The sequence below is a fragment of the Trichoplusia ni genome, chromosome 5, assembly GCF_003590095.1.
Source record: "Trichoplusia ni isolate ovarian cell line Hi5 chromosome 5, tn1, whole genome shotgun sequence".
Classification (NCBI taxonomy): Eukaryota; Metazoa; Arthropoda; class Insecta; order Lepidoptera; family Noctuidae; genus Trichoplusia; species Trichoplusia ni.
In genome coordinates this window covers 15,078,548-15,101,576 of record NC_039482.1, presented here as the reverse complement: position 1 = coordinate 15,101,576, position 23,029 = coordinate 15,078,548, and the positions used below count along the sequence as shown (strand labels likewise).

Genomic DNA, 23,029 nt, shown 5'->3' with positions numbered 1-23,029 from the left:
GTTGCAACTCGCTGAACATGCAATTAGTTTCACACCGCAGCGACGCGTGGCGTCTGTTGACATTTATCAAAGTGGTTTGCATTCCGATTTGACCTTGGTATTTGAATTATTTTATACATATTGTAGGAGAGAGAGGAGTCGGTTGACACAAAGAGCCTCCTATTGCTTGTAACAGTTTACCAACAAACTACCTGCTTTAAATACCACCAGCTTAGAAAGGGATATTTTTCATATTTCCACAACCAAATAATATTAGTATTCAGTGTATGTCTACAACTAAAATGTAATTAAATTGACGTGACTGTCCAGTTAAAAAGAGTCACATGTATGAAAAAAAATGAATAGCTCTGGTACGTCAGATAGTGGCCCGGCTTGTCACTGGCACCTCCCTGATTGATATTCAATGTGTCGTCGAGGGCCCGCAGCGAGCCTCACCGGGTCTAATTTCACTGCCTCTATATTGTTATTGTTATGACGATACGAAACGAGACTGTCACGACGAACAGAACTTATTGGCATTTCATGTGCTACTTTCAAAATTAGATTTTTAAACCCATGTCTTAAAATATTTCATAAGTATCAACTTATTAGGATTAAATGCAGAATAATTATTTTTCATTTCACCAGTCCTTTTGTACTACATCAACATCATCAAAATGTATCTAGACAGTAACGTAAGAGTGTATAAGTAGTGTTGAGTCCAGCCGGTAGTCGGAGCTGATGTGACGGCAGCACATGGAGCAGCGCCGCGGCGTCGGAAATGGTATAATGGCACGAAAACACTGGTGCGGTTATCAACGTTCCGCTCTGGTTGGCCGTGTCAGCGCCGCGCGCGCTGCTCTCTACGTGATGTATGATGCGCGCCCCCGCGCCCCGCCAGCCGCGCCCCACCGCAACACGCGCACTCGTCCGACATCCTTACTTCAACGGTATTCATACTGTTCCTTCTAAAAACGTTAGACCTCCCGTTTTTCTATCATTTAATTCATCCTCTACGTAGCAATACATGCCTTTATGCTGAGTTGGAAATGATTTAGTTTGTAGGTTTCCGATCTACCACTGTACAGAAATCCCGAATGTGCTACATAAGCTACATCTAATGGATGCGCACGCGCCATGCGCGCGACTGCGGACCGCGTCTTTATTAGGCCGTTACCACGTGCGCTCTTATGACAATATTGATGGAATGGCGGCGTGAGTCCGCAACAGGCGGGCGCGCCATCGCGCCACCGGCGACAGACAACGACTAGCATCGCTATAGCGACACTCGAACTACTCCTGTAAAGTACAAGTACCGCATCCATATTGAAACCAATTCATATTGAATTGTTTACCCTAGTGATGTTGGAGTCAAACTATCTTCTAAAATTAATACTTTCTGCTATTAGAAAACATGCCAATGTAATCTGTGTATAAGTCTAGCTACAAATTAAGGCTTCTAGTCCAATGCGCAGGCGTCACTAATTCTTATCGGGGAATTGTAAAGTATTGTCTAATGTGTGTATCAGAGAAGGATGAGGCAGCCCGCGACCAAGGTCTAGCAAAGACTTCTAACATTGCGTTGAGTAAATGTAACGAGATTCAAGTACAAGCCTGCGGGTGGGTCGTCACCGTCGGCAGCACTACAGCTTTCTGGGGCACGTGGCGCCTCGCAGACGTCGCAAGACATTTGCCACTTCCGCGACTGAAGAAGTGAATCGAGCTGTTCTTGAGTCAAATGGGTGATAAGTTTTGCCACGTTTGGTAACTAATATTATAAAGCTGAAGAATTAGTATTGCTTGAATGCGCTAATATCATTAACTACGCCCCGATTCCATAAAGTCTTTCAGTGTTAGATACCTGATTTATTGAGTGAGTCAATAGGATATATATCATCATAATTATTGATGTTGCGAGGCCGCTTGGTGACATTGCAATACATATATTGAAATATTAGTTTTTAAGTTCTATCAAAAGATAACTAAATGTAAAACTATTTAACCGATTAAAAAAATACTTATCTCGTATCTTCATAACCACGCAGACGAAGTCGCTCACAACACAACAGTCGCTACTCGCTAGTACTGAGTACCGCGGTATGGAACAAGCCCGATTGTTAGTAAGTCGCACGACTACATCACCAGTGTTTTCAGTCACGTTGGAGCTGGTTAGTCAGCAGGCTTCCTGTTTGACGACACAGTTTAAGAGTTTCCATTATAGGAATGGTCGGCTGGAGGTCGATCAACTGATAGACGCTACTGGTCAACTCTCCCTCATAGTCTCGACCCTGCAGAGCAGTATTAAAGCCGCGGGGCGATCAACTGCTAGGTGGGTGTCAGTGGCGAGTACCACTATGAAGCCCTCGACCAGCACTTCCACGGCCTAGATACCGTCTAGCTTTGTGAATACACACCTAGGAACTGACTTTCATTACCTAGGAATAAATTGTATGTAAATCACAAGGCACAGCACAAGTAGTTAATACAAATAAATGCGCACGCGCAGTTGCGTATCATCGTGTATTATGTTTCAGCGGTTTTGAGGCCCAGGCGGTAAATGATCCACAGGCGGTCTACGTCGCGCTCATCAACGTCATATGCACACACTTGTACGGCATCCGATAATCGAAGCGTGCTAATTAGTTTTCGTTAGAAACAATAGCAGTGGAACAGGGCCGCACACTGTGGGCCTGTAGCGCCAGCGCCTCACGCCACGCGTGTTAGCACCATCTTGCTGGATTACTCAGACGGTACATGCCCGCTGCCCGCACTGCAACCAGTCACTATACAACCAACTTCTAATCATTTTGTTACTAACATAGCATTCTTAAATCATCGTTTACCTCCCTTCCACTTCTCCCAAAACTCAAACCCATTTTACAAATGTTGGCTTTTTAGTAATTGTATGTTTACAAAATAATGCATTCAGTCATACTCTTCAACGTCCCGCGACGATCCAAGCCCAAACCCAAACGTCGTTAATGTTTACAAAATGAACACTGATGTTTATGAAACTAAAACCTGTGCAGTGATAACAACCTAAAAATAGGCGTTATACGATCTAATGTATGTACACAAAACGTGCGGCAAGACAGCGCGTATCGCGGCTACGACTACGTCACACTATCGCGACTGTGACCGCCATCGGAATGCTGTCGCTGACCAATTATTATGAGGCTTAAAGAAATTAAATGCGCAATCGGAACGATAAGAGGCCCCATCACCGCACATGTTTGAGTACACGTTGCACGCTAGTGTGCAAGTCTGCGAGCGAACCAGACGGGTCGGGATCGATAGCGGAGCCGACCGGGGGGACAGCCAGACAGCCGTACCTACCTACCTTGTCGCGTTAACGCGCCGATCCTGTTCCTAGCGCTACGAGCTATCTCTTATACATGACTCAGCTAAACTTGCAACATTTGTCCTCGCGGTAATGTGTTCCTGGTTCTTGCTGCGGAAGATATCCAATGAACTGTACCAATTCTATGTATCCAAGCAAAGCAGCCGTGAAATAAGCACGTAACATGTACGTTTATACAAGTGTCACGTACCAACACAATACATTAGTCTATCTACATAAATATGTTCTGGATAATAAGTGCTGACAGCGCGATCACTGCAACTTATAAGTGCGTTTAATTGCGTATTCATTAACCTATAGAGTTAATGAATACGCAAACAATACAGAACTCTCGTTCAGTGCGCAGTGCTGATAAACAATCGATCATCTAACTCCGTAAGTCCGCTGATCAGTTGTCGCAGTAGCAAACACTGCCCCTCTGTGTGTCACCCCTGACTGCCCCTGAGGCCCTGACACAGGACGAGCACAAGTAACGTTGTTGGTGGACTACGCTAGTATCGCACCGATCACATGCATTATTACCAGTTAGATCAATATCGACGCGATTCACTCTCAGTCTACCATCTGATACGATAATAGAGCATTGTACTCTTGTTAATTAATTTAGTATACAGCAGTTTAACGGTGAGTAGTTATCAGTCAAGATTGACAAACTTTCAGCGCTGTACTAGTAACCTCGCTCGTAAATATTGCTATTTTCTGAACGTGGTTTTAATCCTTAACAAAATAACTACGTTATTCGTTAAAAGTACAGTGTGCAGTATAACAGCTAGTCCTAAATATCCTTAGTTGAGCAGTGCAGGCCGCAATGAAAGTAAAGTGTAACATGTCCGCGGTGCAGATTACGTGGTTCGCGCGGCGCAGACACGTGCGCGCCTCGCGCCGCGCGTGCAGCGCACGTGTCGCGCGGGGCCTTGTGAACAGCCTTAAGTCTACCAGTGAAGAGTTTCAAATCACGATCAATATTTTACCAACTTCAATCACAAGTAAAGTTGTACATACGATCGTATATTGTTTTTTAAGGTTTCCTACCCGAAGGTTGCCAACAGAATCCTATTACAAACCTTCTGTCCAATCGTTCATTAATGTTCCGTAAAAGAATAACGTTAAATGTTCGTTGAATGACAAGAGTACAGCAGCAACATTATTAGAGGCGCCCCTGACCGACTATCAGATACTGTTTTCTTGCTTGTGCCGTCGCTACATTTTTGTTCATAAAGTATTAATATATACAACGTAGGTGCTTGTGCGTGCTAATCATTTGTCAGCAACCTCTTATGTTTGGTACAGGACATCTAGCTCTTAGTATGTGAATCGGTTCGTCTGTTAACAAACGTTTATCCTATGCAAGGGTCAAACACAAGGCTCCGATTCTACTATTTACAATGATCGATGAAAGAATGGCAATTGGATTCAATTGGCCTTATTCGTATTCTTGTAACAACTTTGGCAACACAATCATTGAAATTTCAGTACGGACAGTAACTGTCAATACCATAAATGTACAATTATTTTGATGGCTAATAAATCGCTCGTGCATAAAGATTTTATAAACCTAGGTGCGTACGTGTCTTCTGTGTGTCATGAACTCATGAGCCATTAGCTTGCATTTATAAATATGCGATTCTGCAATTTTAAATATCTGAGACAAGCAAGCTTTCTGTCCGACTGCAAGTAATAAAATATGTGTAACTGCGCACTGAAGTAAACTCCGCCGCGACACACGCGTTACTCTTTGTAGTGTTGTAACACGCGTCATTATTATTTATATAAAGCAGATTAAACAGTTTTTGAATATTTTACCTTAACATAATATTTCCTTGTGTATGTATAATGGTATGGAATAACAGAAACTTGTAAACAGCGATAAATGTAATAAAACACATTTGTAGGAGCTAATCACTCGTTTAATCCTTGATAGATATCATATCTAAATGGCTTGCGGACGCGACAACGCGCGGCCTGTAGTGCTCCGCGTGTGGACTCACTAGCACATGGCGGTGCCCCGACTCCCGAGCCCTCGGTCACCTGATGTACTTACAGTGATCTCAAACATCTAACTAGCCCCAGACAAAATGCGACTTCGCGTCCAACCCTCGCCTGACGAAAGCCCGTTATTTCTGATCAAGGTACTATTGATATCTTGAGAACAAGGCATAAATAGTGTCCTAGCAATTGTGGCATTGCAAGATAATCCTGGAGAGTTAAATTTTCAATCAGAGATTACAGATTACTTCGTAAAGCAACCTATCCACATTGTTAGAATTCCTCATTTTAAGTCTAAAACTAATAATTTGTTATATTGGAAATAGCTAATAATTTGTTCATAATAATAGTATGTGGAGGGCAAACAGTGCAAGATAAACAATAATTGTTCACAATATATCCTTGTGGTTAGACCTTATTACCGTATTCGTTAATATTTAATTATTAAATGTAGATCACTCTTGTTTACCACTTACATTATTGTAAAATAAAATTAGAACAGACGTATTGTAGTTACTCTGCAACATATTGATACGTGGACGGATGTAAATAACATGTTCGTGTAAAAATAAAAGACTCAGTATCTTTGTTTAGGAACTTGATTCAATTAGGACAATTACAAATACCTTCACATAAGCTTCACGCCTGACTATTGCACTTCTACGTGACATGTGAGTTCTACATCTACACATAGGTACTCGAATCGTCTTTATGTCTAAAAATTCAGTGAATACAATCAGGTACACAGAGTGAGTACATCTCCGAGCCATAACTGTATGTGACGTGCTCTCTGTTGAGTCCTCGCGTTGATCCGTGAGATCCGCGCATACTTGTGCTGAGACTGACCGCCTCATGCATGTGACTTGGACATTTGTGAAACCCCGTGAAAAGGTTCGAAATACAAGGTGCGGCTTAACCAAATTTGATAAAAGAGGTGACCTCTTTATGGTGTCGGTACTGCAGCTGGACTTGTCAGTCTATTGGGGCATTGATAAAGCAGAATTTCATAGTAATTGGAAGATACGAAGGCAAGTACTCGTGAAGTGAGTGAGTGCGTCAAGCGGACGCGCGGCGCGCATGTCGCGTTATCGCGGGGCCGACCCGCAGTCCCGCACGCCGCGCGCCGCCGCCGCGCCGCTGGCAGTGCTTTGTGTTCGCGCACGTTCAGTGTCGACGGTCGGCTAATCTGCAGGCGGACGAGCGGACGCGGCGATACACACTCCCTGTCAATAGCCATCTGTATCATATGTTAGTTAGTTAAACATATTGTTATACGTATATTAGGTAGTTACTTAAACACATCATACAATAAGTAATGATCTAACCATCTCCGCGATTCCGCACCACCTAAGCACCATTGCTAATTTCGCGGAAATAACTCATTTTTTGGGTGACGCACCTACCACATACATATCACACTTCACACGCAGGAACTTATTACAAATATTTGTGTAAAGTGTGATATATCGATCGTTACATACTCAGCGATATATTAATTTAAAAGTTTATTATTGTAGTAAGCAGCATTCTCATAAAATTATAGCAGGCCCCCATACAATGCGTAGGTACTAGGATACGAATATTTTCACTTTAATTCCCTACTCATTCATCGACAATTGTAAAAAGCGGGATTGGGGCCCAGATCAAGAATACTCATTATTAGCAATTAATTATCTACTGACAGTAGGTGTTGTAGTTATGCCCAATGCAAATAGGATACTCATTAAACAATAAGATAAAGGTGACAGGTCAAGTGTACACCACGTGTGTAAATAAAAATATTCTGTAGTGAACGTGGACAGGTCCTGTGTCGGTGTGGGTGCGCACACGCACGCTCCCCGGAGCGTTCCCCTTGAACCCGGCGCGCGGCGCTTGCCCGCTCTGGATCGTCACGGTCACCGAGCCCAGGACACAGAGTCCAGCCAGAACCGAATACCTAGCTAAACGACAAGTTTAAACAAATATTTTGTCAATTACCGCATTCTGACGTTATTACAAAAAGTTTCTTGTGGCGGAATTATAATTATTTATTTATTAAATGAAAATAATCCTACTACTATTATAAAGGCGAAAGTTTGTAAGTATGGATGTATGGATGTTTGTTACTCTTTCACGTAAAAACTACTGAATGGAGCTGAATGAAACTTTACCACAATATAGCTTATACATCAGAATGACACATATGCTACAATTTTTGAGGTTTCGAATTCCACGCGAACGAAGTCGCGGGCAAAAACTAGTTATTTAATAACGCGTCAGCCCACTGATGAAAGGCTCGGGTTTTATCCGAAACTAGTCAGGCGATCCTCAATAAATACAAATGATTAAATCGTCATTATATAAATAAGTATTCCTGTTTGGACAATTTATAGTACCTAGTTTTATTTATCATATATCTTTAAGCCGATGGCAAGCATTTTGAGAAGATTTAACTTGCTACTTTATGCTCACTCACTCATTATTTTATCCTTTCACACTTTTAATAAGTAGTCTTACTCTAATAAGAAAATTATTAGGTATCGTATTTGAACACGCTAATAGATTCCCCAACTTTAACACGCACCTCCACGAAATCCAAAAACATTCAGTGGCTGCTTCCGAAGAGGTCATTCGTCACAATCACAGCAAACACTTGGCCGGAGCTGTCGCACCAGAGAAACACAATGTACATATTGTTATTTACTACATTTTATAACCCAGTAACCCGGTCTAGTCTGTTATCTAGCGGCCGCAGGCTCGATGGCGAACTGAACTCGTTTCGTCTCCGGAAGAGAGGTCCTCGTTACTCGCGGCGAGTAAACGTAACTCATTCTTGATAAAATATGCGCCTTTTATTCACCCAAACGAATTTAGTAATGGAACGAGGTCGAAACACGCGGATATTTTTATGTTATGAGTATGACCATAATTTTCTATGTTGCATCACCCCGCGGCAGACGAATGCATTAATTTGTTGCTCTAACAAAATGAATACTTATCGCGCGATACATCAAAAAGAGGAGCTCGTGGCTAAGCTATAACCGCATAAGTGAAACGCTCACAGGTTAAGCTATGCTTGACGCGGTTGGTCCGTAGATGGGTGACCATCTGTGTCATAGCGAGTTCCGCCGTGTTTCGGAAGGCACGTTAAATTGTGGGTCCCGGCTGTTATTCCTACATCTTTGATAGTCGTTACAGGTAGTCAGAAGCTTGAAAAGTCTGACAACTAGTCTAACCAAGGGGTATCGTGTTGCCCAGGTAACTGGGTTGAGGAGGTCAGATAGGCAGTCGCTCCTTGTAAAACACTGGTACTCAGCTGAAACCGGTTAGATTGGTAGCCGACCCCAACATAGTTGGGAAAAAGCTAAGCAAATAATATACAAAACATAGAGTCTAGAGCCTATTCAGGCGAAGAGTAGTACCCATCGTGCTTAATTAGTCGTATAATCAGATTCCACGTTTGCTATGCAGATATACATTTATTTAGTGAACTACATCAACACCATCCGCTAATGTGCTGTGCGCCGCGAGACTCAGACTCTTCCTCCACAAGTGACGGTCTCGTAACGGCCGGTGGGCAGTGTGGGCACTACCGGCGGCGTAACAGCTCTGAACCCTTCGCATTCATCCTATTCCCGACGTCATCTGCCCAACTTATCATCAGCCTGCCGGGATTTGAACACCATACATCATAGAAACTCGGTTAACTCTGATCAGCTCTATGTGATACTTCTACTGTGTCAATGTGTACTATTAGTAGGTATGATAAAGAGTATAAAAACACGTTTGAATTCTCGTTTAAGTGGGCGTTCGTGATTACTGGAACTGGACGGAAACACATTTCTTTACAAAATCGTTGTCCACAAAGACAAAGCTTGACGAACGAAGCTCATGAACGTCGGTCACTTTTGTAATGGTTAGGGTAATTTAGGAAATACATTTCAAACTGTTTATTTTTACGCTTTCACATATATATATTTGTTATTTATATTAATGTGTTACTAACAATGACGAGACTGAAACTTGCAGCCCTATCGATATGATGACAAGATGACATTCAATTTAGTATGATTGTTTATGAACGATGATATAAGACAATGGGTAGTTGTGGTTAGTGACGGCAGGATGCGTTGTTTCCAGGCGGGCGAGCCGGGCGTGGTGGTGCTGCGCGGCGAGGCGCGGGAGGCGCGCGACTCGGACTCGGACTGCGAGCTGGACGGCGCGCCGCCCTCGCCCTGCGCCGTGCGCTTCGTCAACGACAACGTGCTCATCAACGGGCGCTCGTCCATGCCCGCGCGCCCCGACCGCGACCGCATCGCCAAGGTGCCCCATACCACTTTCATTATATTTGTCACTTTTAAAGTACACCTTAGACTTATCTGACTATTAATCCTAAAGTTCATCTACGTGTCGTGTACCTGTACGGTGAAGGGCGTCTGGGTAAACAATATAATGGTAGCAACCCTGTTAGGTGTGCCGGCGCGCCGCGTCAGGCGGCGGCGCGGTCATTACCGCCAGCCGATCAATTAATAACCGGTATAACCTGCACTCGCACACCACACGCAACACGATCGCATTACACAACATGCATTGCTGACCATGCTTTTTACTTACCGGTCAAGATTTAATTTATTTAACCTTCAACATTTAAGCTGTCGCATACTAAAGATCAAGAAGCAATGAGATTGATAGAACTGAAGTATCTTTATTCATGCCGACACTATTGTTAAGTGTATCCACTGCACACATCGTCTTCTCTCAGCTCTATGGTGTTTTTGAAATAATCCACTTTGTCTCGTCCCACGTTATTGTTTCGAATGGGAAGAGAATGAGAAAGGCATTGTGTGGTCGTCTAAACAGTGCATAATATGTACGACCGTGCGAAGTAAGGGCTCGGTCACGTGTCGCCGCCGACCCGTGACGCGGCGCGGCGGCGTGCTGCTCTCTAGCGTCCCGGCTGGCGGCTGCAGCTAGACTACACGTAGCTGCCGTATGCCGTATTCATGCAGCTCAAGTACAGGTCACCTGACGCCGACTTTTTAAAGTATGCCGCACTGGAATTTGATATGAATTTAAAATGCTTTTACTTTTGATTCCATTTACACGTAAAACTGACCGCTCAAGCATAATTTATTAAAAGAAGTATAACTAATATAAAAAATACACGTTATAATATAGTCAATATAGATGACAATAGGTGTCCAATGCAAACCAAGGGGACCAGTGTTCAAAATAAATATAATAAAAAAGAACAAATTTATATCTTGAGTAATCTTGTAACATGAATTGGAGCTAGTAGTGCTCGTCAGTTTTTGTTATATTTTATCTAAAAATGTTGTATTGTTTACTTGTACAGCTGAAATTGCAATTCGACGACTCGCTGACGCGCACTTTCGAATATCCGTCGGAGACGTCGCTGTGCGAGGAGAGCCCGAGCCCGGCGGAGGCGGGCGCCGGTGCGGCCGGGCCGGGGCCGGGGCCGGGGCAGGCGGGCGCCGGGCCGGGGCCGGGGGAGGCCGGCGCCGGGCCGCCGCAGCTCGCCGAGTCGCCGCTGCACGCGCCCCTCGCCGCCAACACGCATATATGTAAGTGCAGCACGTCAACAATACCTACACTGTATTTACTGTATCATTTTCCTAATGTCGTTTTTACAACCAACAAATATGAAAATATATGTAGGTTCTTAGATTATTAAAATGAGAAGGACTTATGATTTGTATAAAGAAGAAAAGTGACGACAAAGCAAGTGTTGGCTGACGACCAATGCAATACAGTTGCACTGGTTGCACATCATTAAAATTTAAGAGAAAGTATAAATAATCACGAAACAAATAGTAATTCGACCCTCTCCGCAACTTCCAGTTATAACAGATTCATGATTAATAAATCATGAATCGGAATACGGAATTCTTGGTTCCCGGTACACAATGGTTCCAAAGATGACACGACAGTGCCTAAACAAGCGTCAGGCCGGTAGCCACAGCTCAGAGGATTAGATTTCCTCATTGAATCCCATTGGTTTCTTCCAAGCTCATCTGTTCTCTCTCGTGGACGTGCGTGTGTAATGTATATCGTGCTCGTATTTCCGACATTGACTCGGTATCTGTAGTGATATCTGCTGATACGGCGTCCTATATTGGTTACGATAAGATTTCAAGTGCAATTAGTACCTCACGCGAGGTCAGGGCACTGCCGTTCTGGAGCGAGCAAGTGTATTCATAAATCAAGTATTTCACCAGGTCGCATGTTTAGGGAATATTCCCACTGCGTGGTTTGTAGGCGGCGACACGCATCGAGGCGCGATTCAGCCTTACACTGTAATACATATATTACGTATACTGGTTATGTAAAAAAACACTTTGGAACATCATACTGAAACGAGTGTCTTAGTCGTCCATTGTAATGTTCAACCCAAATGATAAATTGAGTCACAGCAAAACAATATATAGATTGCCGAATGTGACAAGTCAAGTGGATCAATCGCAGATTTTACATATAAGTATCTTATCAAATTTCTCGATAACTGCCTAAAATTTAGTTAGATGCCAAAACATGGTAGGTGTTACTCATTAGTAACACTTGTACCGCTGCGTTTTTGCCGAGGCGGGTTTGTTGTGATGTGTCCGTCCCGCAGACGTGTGGGCGGCGGCGAGCCGCGCAGAGGCCTTCGTGTGAGGAGCCGCGCGGCGCCCGCCCGCCGCACTGCCTCGCCGATACCCTTGTAAACTAAACTTAACTTCGCTAGATAATTAAATGCACAACGTACATAACAATAACACAAAACTTAAAAAAAAAGAAAAGAAGAAATAAAAATGAAAAAAAAAGTAATTACATATGTATTGTAAGGCAACAGAACAAAAATGAACAATTCGTATTAAGGGTATTTTATAGAATTTACTATTGCTTTTATTAAAAATGGTTGGATATCGCACGTGTGTTGTGTGCACAAAACGTATTCTATGTGGTAAGTGTAGGTGTAGATATTGCTAAGCTATTATTATATACAATGTATGTACATATGTGATCATTGGCGGTACTGCTCGATAGGGACAGGATTTCCTCTGCTGGTACACAGATATTTTGATCAATATATTATTTATACGATGTAGCCTGGTAAGCCTGCACTGATTAAGGTCTTGTGCTCGTGCTTTACATACAACAACACTTCGACTTGAGCACTTTCACGTTCAGGCGTCGGACCCGCGACATGTTGCTCATATTAGTGATTAGCGTTGTGACCTTAAGCCACACACATATCCTTGAAGCCGACATTTACCTAAAAACACACCTTCATTGATAATACCCCCCCCCCCCCTGTACCCGAGACGAAGTCCTATAGTGAAAGCCAACGCACAGCAGCTCGGCGAGGCAAGACATTATTTTTTTAACTATGGCCAAACAAAAAAATAGAATTATGACCCACAATCAGCTTATTTGCTAATAGACAAAAATACAATAAGGTCGACATTTCATGCAACAATAATATGTTGCAGTGAATATTTTTGCAAAAGCATAAGCAGAGGAAATTATATCTTTACGATATGACTTTAGTCCAAAGTGGAAAAGCAAATAATACGAAAAATTATAAACTGCAAAAAGTTTTGATCCAAATTAATATTTTCTTCTGATCTAAATAAAATTTAAGGAACTCTACTGCAGTGGTCTACGCCGCAGTTGATTTTTAGTTGTTTTTTTTTTAAATAAGTGAAATGGCATAATCATATCGTATTTTCCTCTATATTTTTTAGATAATTTTCTTTTGAACTGTTATACTATATAACAATTGTATTTACAATACCATGTTAAAAAGTCACCAGACAGAGTAAATTATTTTGTGGCTTTATAAATTATTAGACGGCATTATTTTTAAGAGTACTTTTGAGTGCTAGATAATGTTTTGGAAACGAAGCCATACTTTTGCAACCCACGATTTTCCCCTCGTCGCATGATTTTTGTACGGCGTTGCTGAATAATCGATTAGAAGCTGTATAAAACAGCATGAATAATATATTGATGCCGCACAGAATGCCCTGGAAAGTGACAGAAAAATACTGACTTTGTGGCGCACTATTTTTACGGTACTGTGCGCTTTCTTATTATTTTTCATGGATTTATGGATGGTATAAATGCCGTACGAAAATCATCATCCTAACCTTTTTCCTAACTACGTCAGGGTCGGCTTCCAGTCTAACAGGATTTTGCTAAGGACCAGTGTTTTACAAAGAGAGACTGCCTATCTGACCTCTTCAACGCAGTTTCCTTGGCAACACGATACCCCTTAGTTAGACTGGTTGTCAAACTTTCTAGCTTCAGGGAGTCAGAACTCCCTGTAGCAACTGTCAAAGATGTATGAATAAACTCCGGGACATAGAGGAACGCCGTACAAAAATATATGATCAAAACATACTATGCATTCATTGTGGACATGGGCCTTTAGTCTAGTCGGTTAAACGATCAATGCTTTTCATACTATATATATAAAACTGACAAGCGGACTCGGGATGACGACTGGGTATATAAGGCAAAATTTATTTTACATGTGTATTTATGACCGCTATTTGAATATCTTGTGGATCACTCAACTGCTTGCTCTACGCGGGGATCAAACCCATGACACGAAGCCCCCAGTGGGTTTGGCGCGGTGACCGTTGTGGTCACTCACTCGGCTATCCGTGCAATCATAATTATCATTATGGATATAGCCAATTTGAAACATTACTAATAATATGTAATGGTAAGCTAATGCTATGCAAGACATGGGAATTCTTCTTTAAGTGTAAATGCACTAGTTTCTGAGTAGCCGACGTGAGCTGGTGTACTATAGTAAGTTTTCCCGCAGCGTCGGCCGCGCTGTCCCGCTACACGCCGCACAAGACGGCGGCGGCCGCCTTCCAGCTGGGCGTCACGCGCCGCGCCGACCGTGAGTACCCGGCATGCTATACACGTTACATATGTGCTCCAGGCGAAACAATGTGTAGGAACTTTTGCCAATACAGACGACACCAAAACAGACATGTTTCAAGTGAAGGATTGAATGCACTGAAGACAGTGCACGATGGGAAATAAGGAAATATTACCCCGTACAATAAAAAGCTACTTAAGTCTGACTCTTGTCGAACACAACTGAAGAATAAACTCGTGTTCAATGCTGCTCCAATACGGTGCCGGATGCACTGTTGTAAGGTTTCGAAAGTACCCAGCTAGTAAAAAAAATTGTCTTTGTAACTAAAATTTATTTGTGTGTTCGTGTTCCCAGCTGCCGAGCAACGTTCTCCGTCGCCGCCAGCAGGCGAGGGCTCGGGCCCCGGGGGCGCGGGCGCGGGGCCCGGGGGCGCGGGCGCGGGGCCCGGCGAGGGCGACGCGCGGCCCTGCGGAGCCGACGCGCGCTCGTGGAGTGACGCGCGCTCGCACACCACCGACCTGCTGTTCTAGTCACTACGCTACAGGTGCGAGGCCGGGAGCCACTCCTCGTAACATATTGCACGATTGTTTCGATACTTACTTACTTTTCTAAAGAAATGCTTATAAAACCAAGGAAGTGGTGGCTGGCAGAAGAAGAATGCCTCAGGTATTAGGTCCGCCTTAGTACATATTCTCATGTATAAGAAGTATAAGTAAATAATAATAATTAGAAATATGATATGTATTAAATTTTGCGATTTTACGCTAAAGTTCATATTGGTTTTTTTTTCTCATTTTCAAATATCTCGTTCCAGGTCGCTGGGACGCCAAGGTGAGATCAGACACGCCACGTCGCGTGGGCCCCGGGGCTGGCCGGGGCCGGCCGGGGCGGGGCGGGCCGCCGGCGGACGGGGGTATTGTTAGGGTTGGTGCTCAACCGTTCTGCTCAAGTATTGCTATGTAACAGTCCGCGCGTAGGTTAAGAAACATCGAGTCATATCTGTAGGTACTTAACAATACATTACCTTAATCAAAAGTAATCGCTGAGTACGAAGCTCGACTGATTAGCTGATAACGACTTCAACTTGACCTTTACAAATATTTTGAAGCATTTATATATGTGTATTTAATGTATAACTAAATAGATAGTAATTATAGTAAGTGTCAGCCGCAGCGACGGGCTGCAGCCGTGAGCTCTGCGAGGCCCGCGCTCGGGAGCTCGCGACCTGGCGCGTCACTGTAACTGTATTGTGATCGCCTTATACTCATTCCACATGTCATTCCTACATTTTGTAATCGACTTTTACTGATCGTTTATGAGCTTTTACATTTAATTAGTTTAAATTTTAATGACAACTTAATGTTAAAAACAAAGTAGATATATTTTTATGAAACCTATTGCATCCTTTTTTTTACAATTAACTTACAATGATAAAAGCAAACTGTTCTAACATTTGCTCGGTGAATGTATTTGTCGAATAGACCTGAGCTGTGCCTCTGGCGGAGCTAGCCGCCCCGTACCGTGTTGGAGTACGTGTAGTATGTTCGGGCACGCTGTGAGAGTGTCATATAATTATGAGTATCTAGTTAGTATGTAGCCGGCGCCGCGCGTGCGCCCCCGACACTTGCCAATGCCTAGTTGTATGGTACTATTGCGAACTATGACATGTAGGTGATTCAACATTATCAATTTAGTATTAAATGATATCATTATGATGTAGTAAAGCAATGTATTGCCTTTTTGTATTTATAAGTAAACTGAGGCGCGGTTCGGTGAGTTCTTGACAGTGATATGCAAGGCATTGTGTACAAAAATGTAATGTGTAATGATTAGTAGTATTGTTTAAACAAAGCGCGCCTTGTCGCGCGGCAGAGGCTCGCCGGCTCGCGCTCCGGTCACACAGAGTGACGTCAGGGAGGAGGTAGAGTAACATTGTGATGTCCTGCTCGTGGGTACAAAGGTTCCGCGCCGCCACTCACTGCGCTGCGTGCTACCGTACTTGTATTGTATATCCATTATGTATTGAAATCCTGAATTGCAATAAAATATAGAAATCAATTATAAATATGCGTTTTATTGGACACAATTTGAATTCTCATTTTTCCGCTATAACTCACAAATTTTATAGCTGAATAAAATTTCTCTTGTACTCGGAGTGGTTACTTGACCATGTAGGAGGGCGGCATCTCGTCCATGTATGAGTACGTCACGTCCGTGCTCGCGCTCAGCGACTCCCGCAGCGAGCGCTCCGTCGCGAACTGCAGCAGGTACGAGATGGACCCCGCCTGCGGACACTACGCGCGTTAGCAAGGCGGCCGAGGGTAGGGGGCTAGCTGCAGCAGGTACGAGATGGACCCCGCCTGCGGACACTACGCGCGTTAGCAAGGCGGCCGAGGGTAGGGGGCTAGCTGCAGCAGGTACGAGATGGACCCCGCCTGCGGACACTACGCGCGTTAGCAAGGCGGCCGAGGGTAGGGGGCTAGCTGCAGCAGGTACGAGATGGACCCCGCCTGCGGACACTACGCGCGTTAGCAAGGCGGCCGAGGGTAGGGGGCTAGCTGCAGCAGGTACGAGATGGACCCCGCCTGCGGACACTACGCGCGTTAGCAAGGCGGCCGAGGGTAGGGGGCTAGCTGCAGCAGGTACGAGATGGACCCCGCCTGCGGACACTACGCGCGTTAGCAAGGCGGCCGAGGGTAGGGGGCTAGCTGCAGCAGGTACGAGATGGACCCCGCCTGCGGACACTACGCGCGTTAGCAAGGCGGCCGAGGGTAGGGGGCTAGCTGCAGCAGGTACGAGATGGACCCCGCCTGCGGACACTACGCGCGTTAGCAAGGCGGCCGAGGGTAGGGGGCTAGCTGCAGCAGGTACGAGATGGACCCCGCCTGCGGACACTACGCGCGTTAGCAAGGCGGCCGAGGGTAGGGGGCTAGCTGCAGCAGGTACGAGATGGACCCCGCCTGCGGACACTACGCGCGTTAGCAAGGCGGCCGAGGGTAGGGGGCTAGCTGCAGCAGGTACGAGATGGACCCCGCCTGCGGACACTACGCGCGTTAGCAAGGCGGCCGAGGGTAGGGGGCTAGCTGCAGCAGGTACGAGATGGACCCCGCCTGCGGAAACCACGCGCGAAGGTAAAGGGATGGGCTGACCTTGGCGCCGCCGGAGCTGGACTTGCGCGTGCCGCCCACGGACTGTTGTCCGGGCAGCTCCTCGCTGCAGCGGTCGTTGACGTACAGCGTGGCCGACAGGTCCCGCAGCGCGCTCACAGCCCACCGCGTCCACTCTCTGTCCTGTAACATTGACTTTTTTCTTTTCACACTGGGTTCATTTTTGCTGCCTTTACCAACTCTCGGCGACTTGGTTACCAAACGTACACGTAAAACGAACAGTTCCTATTGGACTCTCAAGCGTATTCTTCGGTGAAATGTGTAGCTGCTGTTTACCTACATTTTTGTGACAACAAAACTTATTCACAAGGAAAAGCGTACCATACTGGATAAGACCTCGCTTAAACAGTTGACTTTATAAAGTGACATGGTACATACACGTGCAAATATAGATCCACTGGTGGCGTAAGGCGACTGCGCCATCGCCCAGACGAGAGAGTCCGGGTCGTTGTCCGGGAAGCTGCAGACGGTGAGCAGCGGGCCGCGGATCTCGTTGCAGAGCAGCTCGTGCGCCGGCTCGCGCACCACGTACACGGTGGGCTCCACGAAGTAGCCCACCTCGGGGTCGGCGCGGCCCCCGCACACGCGCCGCACGCCCGGGTCCGCGCCCGCGCGCTGCAGCACGCCGCACGCCTGCGGACAGGGGGTCAGGGCGTCAGCCGCCAGGGAGGCGGGGCGGCGGGACCGGCACTCACCTTGTCGTAGGCGTCCTGCGACACTACCGCCGACATGAAGCAGCGATAGTCGAGCGGGTGGCACACCACTAGGGACTGGACCACTTGTGCCAGCAGCTCTATAAAGCGAGGCATTAGCGATTCCGCAACAAAAACACGTGAGCACGATGAGGACTTCTGCCCCGCCATCTCGAATGCGGCGCGCACCGTGCACGCCACGGCATTAGCCAGGTTGGCGGAGGTGTGGACCACGTGGAAACTCTTCCCACTGCCGGTGCCCACGAGGCGCGGGAACCGAGCGTAGTTTTGGATCTTCCCACCGATGGTTTGATAAATATGTTCCAGCGTACGAGTTGTACCGGCGAAAGAAATACCCGCTAGATTCGGATTCGAGGATACTGCTTCCAAAAATATATTTTCATCAGCCGGAACAAAGTTGATCACGCCAGAAGGTAGTCCTGCGCACAATAAACATTCTAATATACGATAACAAGCCAGCACTGAGTAATCACTTGGCTTCCATACGACGCAATTTCCTATGATTGTCGGTGTGATCGCTAGTTGTGCGGCCTGCGATAAAGAAGTGTACGGCGTGATGGCAGCCCAGAATCCCTCGAGCCCATGGTATTGATTGCTGTTGATTGCTTTTTCCCCGCCGTCAATCACACAACGGCTCTTGGTTAGCTCTCGCATAAAGTAACAACCGAATCGCAAGTAATCGACTAACTGACATATATTGAATTCTGCTTGGATCGCCGTCATGGCTTGCCCAATCATCGCGGAAGCGATAACACGCTGGCGGAACTCCCCTGCGAGTAGGTCAGCGGCGCGCTCCAGCACTCCGCAGCGCTCGTCTACCGGAGTGCGCTCCCAGTTAGGCTGGCAAGAAGTTGCAGTTTCCATGGCTTGCGTAATGGTCTCTGGCCATGCGCAATGATAATAAGCGGCAATCAGTTGATGATCGAAGGGCATTGCCTGAGCGCAACAATCCCCATTCGTAGTTTTTTGTGCACCGACAATTAGCGGTATAGATTCAGGATTCCCGCTAAGCACCGTGAGCTCCTGAGTGAGGCAAAATCGCTCATTGGTGCCCACACAATGTTCTCGCACACGTTCGTTACGCGGTGCAATAGGGTACACGCTGCATTGCGGCTCGACGGCCGACGCCGAGCCGGCCCTGTAGGCCCGCCGCGCTCGCAGCGAGCGGCACACGCCGCGCAACTGGCACACGCCGCGTGGCTCTACACCTCCTGATGTCAACACTCGCAACATTATTTACGTATATGTTATTAATTCAACGAAAAATTTTGACTACTTATTTACAAAGACTATTTTGTAGTTATACAGCTACTGTCAGAATTTGTCAAATCTATCTTAGTGACATAGTGTGGTTCTTCTCTTCCCTAGGCCCATGATTCAGTAAAGTCTCATTACTATTACCTTACAAAAAATAATAAAATACGTTCATCTAATGAATCATATAAAGCCCGAAATACTGACTGTCCGTGAATAATGCCGCTAATTAAGTATTTATATTAAAAAGTTTATTAACAAGATTAAGGAACATGGTGAAAATACTTTCAAAGCTCAGGCACACTTAGGCATCCGCATAATCCCCACCTACACCGCGCCACAGTAGTTAATACTACTACTGTGACCATGCCGTATAATGGCGCTCGAACAAAAATGTGTTTCCGCTATAAAGTTTCAAAACCTTCAAAGCTGCAAAGGTAGGATGTAAAAAGTCAGTACGTTCTGAATTGCGGCTACTGAAGGTCAACGCTGGGTACAAATCGTAACCACATTTTCTCGACATTAGTCCAAACTACATCTTTATAAGTTGGGTTTAAGATGTTATTATTGTAAGCCCAACCTCTAAACTTGCCGTGCTCAAGTCGCCGAGGTCGTCCGCGGCGATGGTGGTGTGATGTTCTATTCCAAGACGCGGGATGAACGTGGGTAGAAATCGCGAAACATAGATAGGTATTGAAGAAAAAGGGGGAGGCCTTTGCAACAATGATATATAAAACTGGATATGTACACGGTGATTTTTTAGTCGTCTTACAAAAGCAGCCCAGTTCATGTATCCGACGTAAAATACTCCTAGGCGCGATTTTTTTTTTATCATCTACTAAGATAATAAGTACGAAGAAAATTAAACAAGAGAAATCTGAAATATACTCTTAAAAATGATAAAATTGACGCCGCCCGCGCCCCTCACCATTGTTACAAGGCTCGGACCGCGCTCGCAACAGAGCTGTGTTTCTAAAAAACTACGAATTGCATCATAATATTGAATAAAAATTGCATTTCATTTTTTTTCAAATCTCATAAATACCTAGTTTTTTTATTATGAACGTGTTCTAGTCATTGGATACATGAACTGGGCTGCTTTTGTAAGACGACTAAAAAATCACGGTGTATAAATATATTTTTTACCTAATTACATTGACTTGACATATATTATTGTAAACATTGCATTGAGTACAGTTGCCATGTAATCTTTTTTTAACAGACTCCCGCTTTAACCCTTGCGTCGTGGGGGTTTCACAAACATTCAAGTCACATGCACAAAGACTCCCAGGTTCAGGATAAGCATTCGTGGCTCACACTAATGTTTGTCCGACCACTCTGCTAACCGATTTACGGGTGTTCGGTCCGATGTTAAGATTTAGACAAAACATATTGTTTAGAAACAATATACGATAAAATCAGTCAGGGTAACGCGTTACCCTGACTGATTTTGATTTCCTCAACTACTCAGATTTCTTAGACTACTTACCCCATGTAGATAAACTTGACGTTGTAAGTGTTCAGATAGTTTTGGTTTGTAGTTTGTATAGAAATTATTGACAAGCATCTGCTCAGATATTAACGAGGTAATAAATGTTCAGATATTAATGGTAACTTGTAGCGAATGGAACTTATTGACATTTGAAATTGTTCAGAAGTATTTGGTCACCTTGTTTGCTACGATATATCTGATGGCAACTGTACCTGTTTGAACTATAAAATACTTATAACAAATTATGAATCCCTATTTGCTGAGTAAAGCAATGAAAAACTCATTTCCGGCTGTTACGTACGACGCTCAAATTAGAGAACAACACTTATAATAGCTAACAACATTCGTGCCGTTAGGTAAGTATTGCTTGTTAGCGACTCATCGGTTAAAATACAGACTGACAGTCTTACAGATTTGCACGAGCGTCATCACTACATATTATAAAACAGAACCGCTTTTTTGTCCCTATTTCCCCTTGGCTACTTAAATCTTTAAAACTTCTTAGCGGATTTTTATCCGGTTTTTTTAATAGATGAAGTGATTCAAAGGCAGGTTTTTAAGTTTAATCTATGCATAAATTAGTAGAGGAAGATAGTCAATTTTAGAGGTTTCAAATGTATTTAATATTCTTTTACGATTGCCAACGCTGGCTTAATCGCACGAGATACATAAAAATAATGTTCTACAATATTGTACACCATAAAGAGTTCTACAAAAAAGTCCGCGAGGGCATATCTCTATCTTTTAAGGTTGGCTCACAATAACAATTTTTTTGTTATAATTTTATTTCAAACTTTCATTGCAAACACTGGCTTAATCCCACGAGCTGCATCAAAATAATGTTGAACAATATTATTATGTATACCATAAAAAGATCTACAAAAAAGTCGCAAACATCATATATATTATGTCTTTCCTCTAAGATTGACTCACAAGAACAATTCTTTTGGCTATTACTTTTATTGACAAACAAAACATTTTGCGAAGCTGTTTTTTGTTGAGATGGTACTTATCCATAACAAAATACGACTACTGTGACAAGTATTCAATTTTTCTTTCAAACGCTTTTTCCAAGGTTGTTTCATAACGATGGTATGAATGAATGCTTATCAAAATAAAGAACGTTAAATAAATTCTGTAGCGCATATTGCGCATTGCTCCCGTGCGAAGCCGGGGCGGGTCGCTAGTATTCTATAATGTATAGTATACTCGCCGTCCCAACAAAAGTTGTTTTGCCATAGTGCATTAGCGATACTAGCGATATTATCAATATTAAAAAGCTGAAGAGTATGCCTATGTCGAACCACTGGTCCGTTTTCAAGAATAGTATCAAGGTTAGATAGCCAATTCATGAGGAAGGCTTCAGGCAACATACGATCACGCTATCATCAGTAGGCGCTGTTGAATAAATCAGAAATATTACAATAAAGGACGAAGAGAAATTATCATCTTTGTGTGTGCGCTGCGTCAAGATGTGTTATGACGGAATTGTTCGTCATAAAGAGTTCTAAGAAAAAGTTCGCAACAGCATGTGTCTACTTTTTCAGGTAGACTCGCTGTAACAGTTTTTGAAGGTCCAAGTTGCTCCTGCATCATTTAGTTTCAGGGAATGATTTACGCATTCCGTGCTACGCTAATTCGATTTAGTAAATCGAAATAATTAAACGTATATAAGTAAACCTAAATCGGTACCTATTATTATTTCACGATAGCTCGTCCAGCCATTTTTCTGTCATTAGTTTATTCGTCTTGCGACTTATGCCTTGGCTTTCCGTTTGTCAAGTTTTTTCATCTTTCACTGGAGATTGATCAATAAGGACGAAGAATAAAATTATTAGCAAGCCAAAAAATAACGAAACATAATTTATAGGTATTTTCGTAAGCAGCCTTTCTTCAATAACACCACTATGGCTCAAAACTGTTTATTCGGACAAATTTGTATTAATTTTTTTGTAATTAATTTTGACGATAACTTCTTAACTGTTTACTAATAATTTCTGAAGTTTTAATCTATATTAATATTTATCATAATTTAGTAAAAAAGTTTTTTTAGTAGCTTTTTAACACCTGTCAAAAAGGTCAACTTAAAGCGGACAGAGTACAGGCCACTCTTTGAAGTTTCAAGCAATAAAATAACAAACATCTACACAATAAAATAAGACTATTTCTCATTAACATTATAGTTAATTTTTTTTT

At 43.9% G+C, this 23,029-nt stretch overlaps 2 protein-coding genes across 4 annotated transcripts in view; one reads left to right on the top strand and one right to left on the bottom strand.

Moving 5' to 3' along the window:
* Positions 1-16,272, top strand: part of LOC113493706 (nascent polypeptide-associated complex subunit alpha, muscle-specific form) — a 22,060-nt gene extending 5,788 nt beyond the window's left edge. The window contains exons 4-9 of the mRNA XM_026871698.1: positions 9,446-9,628; positions 10,662-10,763; positions 10,851-10,890; positions 14,145-14,225; positions 14,562-14,751; positions 15,022-16,272. Coding sequence (XP_026727499.1) covers positions 9,446-9,628; positions 10,662-10,763; positions 10,851-10,890; positions 14,145-14,225; positions 14,562-14,737 — 582 coding nt within the window. The 3' untranslated portion in view covers positions 14,738-14,751; positions 15,022-16,272. The remainder of the gene's footprint in view (positions 1-9,445; positions 9,629-10,661; positions 10,764-10,850; positions 10,891-14,144; positions 14,226-14,561; positions 14,752-15,021) is intronic.
* LOC113493700 (delta-1-pyrroline-5-carboxylate dehydrogenase, mitochondrial-like) lies at positions 16,262-23,029 on the bottom strand. Of its 3 annotated transcripts, none has more exons than XM_026871690.1 (5): positions 22,526-23,029; positions 18,070-18,506; positions 17,753-18,007; positions 17,357-17,497; positions 16,262-16,492 (listed from the first exon to the last, which is right to left on the bottom strand). In XM_026871690.1, exons 2-5 carry the CDS (start codon positions 18,235-18,237, stop codon positions 16,367-16,369), a joined length of 690 nt encoding a protein of 229 aa, XP_026727491.1. In that variant the 5' UTR covers positions 18,238-18,506; positions 22,526-23,029; the 3' UTR covers positions 16,262-16,366. The 3 variants fall into 3 exon arrangements, with proteins under 3 accessions (XP_026727491.1, XP_026727490.1, XP_026727492.1); XM_026871689.1 differs by lacking the exon at positions 22,526-23,029 and adding an exon at positions 20,831-22,519; XM_026871691.1 differs by lacking the exons at positions 16,262-16,492; positions 22,526-23,029 and adding exons at positions 16,502-17,317; positions 20,831-22,519.

Excerpts from the sequence above, each read along its gene's own strand:
- LOC113493700 (XM_026871690.1), bottom strand. The coding sequence starts at position 18,237 with ATGGCGGGGCAGAAGTCCTCATCGTGCTCACGTGTTTTTGTTGCGGAA. Across the intron at positions 17,498-17,752 it reads GTGGATCTATATTTGCACGT|GACAGAGAGTGGACGCGGTG; the intron begins GTATGTACCATG and ends TCAATGTTACAG. Across the intron at positions 16,493-17,356 it reads CCAGCTCCGGCGGCGCCAAG|GCGGGGTCCATCTCGTACCT; the intron begins GTCAGCCCATCC and ends TAGTGTCCGCAG.